At 47.0% G+C, this 3481-nt stretch overlaps 1 protein-coding gene across 1 annotated transcript; it reads right to left on the minus strand.

The window, feature by feature from the left end:
• Positions 1 to 1049: 1049 nt before the first annotated feature.
• Positions 1050 to 1994, minus strand: LOC105304935 (olfactory receptor 5-like). Its single transcript, XM_011379306.1, has one exon. The coding sequence runs from the start codon at positions 1992 to 1994 to the stop codon at positions 1050 to 1052; it is 945 nt and encodes a 314-aa protein (XP_011377608.1).
• Positions 1995 to 3481: the final 1487 nt, after the last annotated feature.

Genomic DNA, 3481 nt, shown 5'->3' on the forward strand with positions numbered 1-3481 from the left:
GCAAAAACTAAATTCAGATGATGTAGACAGTGGACGGGCTAGCTGACACATTATTTCTGGCCATCAGGGGTGAGGGGGATCCTGAAAAGGGACATTTGAATGGAGACATGGAGGATGAAAAACACCCAACAATACCAACAGCTGAAGGACGGTATAGCAAGCGCACAGGGCCGGAGACAGGAGGGCACGGTGGGTGTCATGGGGGTGAGGTCTTAGAAACTGGGCTTAGGGAGAAAGTCAGAGGGCCATGAGGACAGACAGTTCATCCAGGACCTTGCAAAAGAGAAACAGCAAAACCAGCACCAAGGGGAAAAGCATTTCCATGAAGGCCCTGAGGTGAACAAGCTGCTGCAGATGAAGCTCAGCGAGATAAGCTCACTGGGGCAGATGGGCCGCACCAGCCAGGCCATGTGGGCCACGAGAAGGCCCCTGGCCCTCATTCCAGGGTCATGGGGGGCGTTCAAGGGGACCCTGTTCACCGGGGACAGCGCAGGCAGGTGCGGCTCTCCCCTTCGTGCTTCTCCTTCCTTCCTCTCTCACCAGGCTCCAGCAGTCCCTATACCCCAGTCGGTGCCACTGGCCCAGATATATATTAACTGATGATTGGGTAAACAAAACATGATATGTACATATAATGGAATATTATTCAGCCATAAAAAGGAATGAAGAAGTGATCCATGCTACAACGTGCACAAAACTTGAAAATATGCTGAGTGAAAGAAACCACATAAATGGCCACATGTTAATGTTTCTATTTATGTAAAATATTCAAAACAGGAAAGTCCAGAGACAGAAAGAAGATTAGCGGTTCCTTAGGGCAGGTGCAAGGGCTTGGGAGTGACTTCTAATGTGTACAGGTTTCCTTTGGTGCTGACTGAATGTTGCGGAATTAGATACTGGTGAGTGGTGGTCGCATACAACTTTGTGAATGTACTAAAACCCACAGAATTGTACATTTATAAAGGGTGAAATGTATGGTATGTGAATTACATCTCAATGACAATATAAAACATTGATAGCTTGAGTCTTCCCATTCCCTGGTCAGCCAGTCAGCCTCTGGACCAGTGTAGGCTTTTGTGGAAAGCTGCCTGGACCTCTTTGTTCCTCAGGCAGTAGATGATGGGATTGCACATGGGTGTGACCACTGTGTAGATGACAGATAGCACCTTGTTGAGGTCCATGGCTTCGATGCGGCTGGGTCGGGCATAGATGAAGATAGTGGCCGAGTAGAAGATCCCAACCACCACCAGGTGGGAGGCACAGGTGGAGAAGCCTTTACGACGGGCGGTGGCTGATGGCATACAGAGCACAGCCCTGCCGATGGCCACATAGGAGGCTATGGCCACAAGGAGTGAACCCCAGAGGATGATGATGGCAGAGATGAAGTCCACCAGCTCTGTCAGGGCCACATGAGTGCAAGACAGGTTGAGCAGAGGGGAAACATCACAGAAAAAGTGATTGAGGACATTGGGGCCACAGTAGAACAGGCTAGCAATGCATGATGTCTTGACCACTGAGACCAGCAGCCCACCAAGCCATGAGGACATGGCCAAACCCAGGCAGACCTGGGGCCTCATGAGCAGTGGGTAGTGGAGTGGGTGGCAGATGGCTACATAGCGGTCATAGGCCATGGAGGCCAAGAGAGTGCACTCAGTACAGATGAAGGAGATGAAGAAGAAGAGTTGGGTCATGCAGGCTGTGAAGGGCACATGGCAGAGTCCAGTCCAAAGCCCCATGAGCAGACTAGGCATGATCACCGACACGTAGCACATCTCCAGGCAGCTCAGGTTGCCCAGGAAGAAATACATGGGCTTGTGGAGCTCAGTGTGAGTGCAAATGAGGTAGATGATGAGTGTGTTCTCCAGGAGAGTCAGCAGGTAGAGGGACAGGAAGACAGAAAACAGGGTGTCCCTTCTGTATGGCCTTGTGGACAAACCCAGCAAGATAAACTCCTGGACTCTGGTCACATTGCCCAGCTGCAGGGGCCTCTCCATCTGAGGATAAAACACATCTACAAAATATGATACAACTCTATCTCTCTGCACCTGCTTCACCCTAGATCCAGCCATCGTCTCACCCAGGTAAGTGAAATAACTGCTTATCTGGTTTCTCTGCTTCCATTTTTGCCTTCAGCAGTCCTCCATGCAGCAGCTAGTGGAGACTTTCAGAATCATAGATCATTTAGGGTGTCACTCTCCTGCTTAAAATTGACAGATTTCCCCATTATTTTTAGAATAAACATCATGTTCCTTTTCATGGTCTTCAAGCCCTCCAATTTTCTGATTCCTGTCAATTGCTTCAGGTTTAACACATGTCATGATTCTTCTTACATCTACTGAAGCCTTATGGGCACCTATTCACTTTCTCAAAAGCTCTACAGTCCTTCAAACCTTAAGGAATTCCCACACAGACCTCCTGCCTGGACCATCCTTGTCCCCATTCTCACTTTTCTCATTTCTGTGAAACTTAACATCCTTAGTATAAATTTTTCAATGTCTTACCCTCAGATAACCCTTCCTTGAAAATCCTCTATCAAACCTCAGTGTCATTATTCTCTATCCCCATATCCCATTGCTTCCTTTCAGAGAGATTGGTATCAGTTTAAATTACTTGTGTTTTTGTTCAGTTGTTCAGCATCTCTCCAACTGGGTCGTTAGTCTGGGAGAGGGGTTCTGACTCAGAACTCTATTCTCTGTACCTAGCAAGAAAGCACATTGCCCAGTCTGTTGTAGGTACTCAACACATTACTCAAATGAATGCTGAGTCACAGTTGGTGCAGCAAGAAACGGTTGGGGTGTAGGCTGGAAGCACTGGGACTCCTCCTAGGTGACCTTCTCTTTATTCTCTGATGGTTGTTTATTAGAAAGGAGTCAATGAGATATGGTTGGAAGAACTCACCTTGGGGTAAAAAATCCTGCCTTATCTGTTTTTACAATCATTAGCACATTGCTTGATCCATGCAAGCCTTCATTTTTTCCCTCTGTGAAATGGAGAGAATGATACATACCATGAGATGTTGTGAAGGTTATGTAAGACAATATAAGGAAAAGTTCTAGACAAGTGAGTTATTACTTTTGACAAAATTGGATCAGTCTAATTTTTAGGTAGCATTTAATAAAAAAACCAGGAAGAGAAAAAATGGTGTAGATGATAAAAGCTCTGTTCATCCCTCTTGCGACCAAATCAAAGTTGTAACAGAAACAGGGAGCAAACAGCAAGGAAAATCACCTGGGATCTAGATGAACAAGCCCTACAACTACACAGAGAATTAAGAAATCACTTTGCAATGGGAGGAGGTAGGACAGAGCGAGGATGCTCGGATGCTTGGTCCCCAGTGGCTGAGTGGGACAGCAGAGGCTATGGCAGCAGCAGCCAGCAGCTGCAGATGCCTCTTAAATGGGCCGTGTCCATGAGTGGACTTTTGCGGTGAGGTCCTTAGAGTAGTCATGTTCATAGAGACAGAAATAGGTTGGTGATGATA

This window comes from Pteropus vampyrus, unplaced genomic scaffold (assembly GCF_000151845.1).
Source record: "Pteropus vampyrus isolate Shadow unplaced genomic scaffold, Pvam_2.0 Scaffold357, whole genome shotgun sequence".
NCBI lineage: Eukaryota > Metazoa > Chordata > Mammalia > Chiroptera > Pteropodidae > Pteropus > Pteropus vampyrus.

Bases quoted from the DNA above. Each gene is read 5' to 3' on its own strand.
- LOC105304935 (XM_011379306.1), bottom strand. From the start codon at position 1,994: ATGGAGAGGCCCCTGCAGCTGGGCAATGTGACCAGAGTCCAGGAGTTT.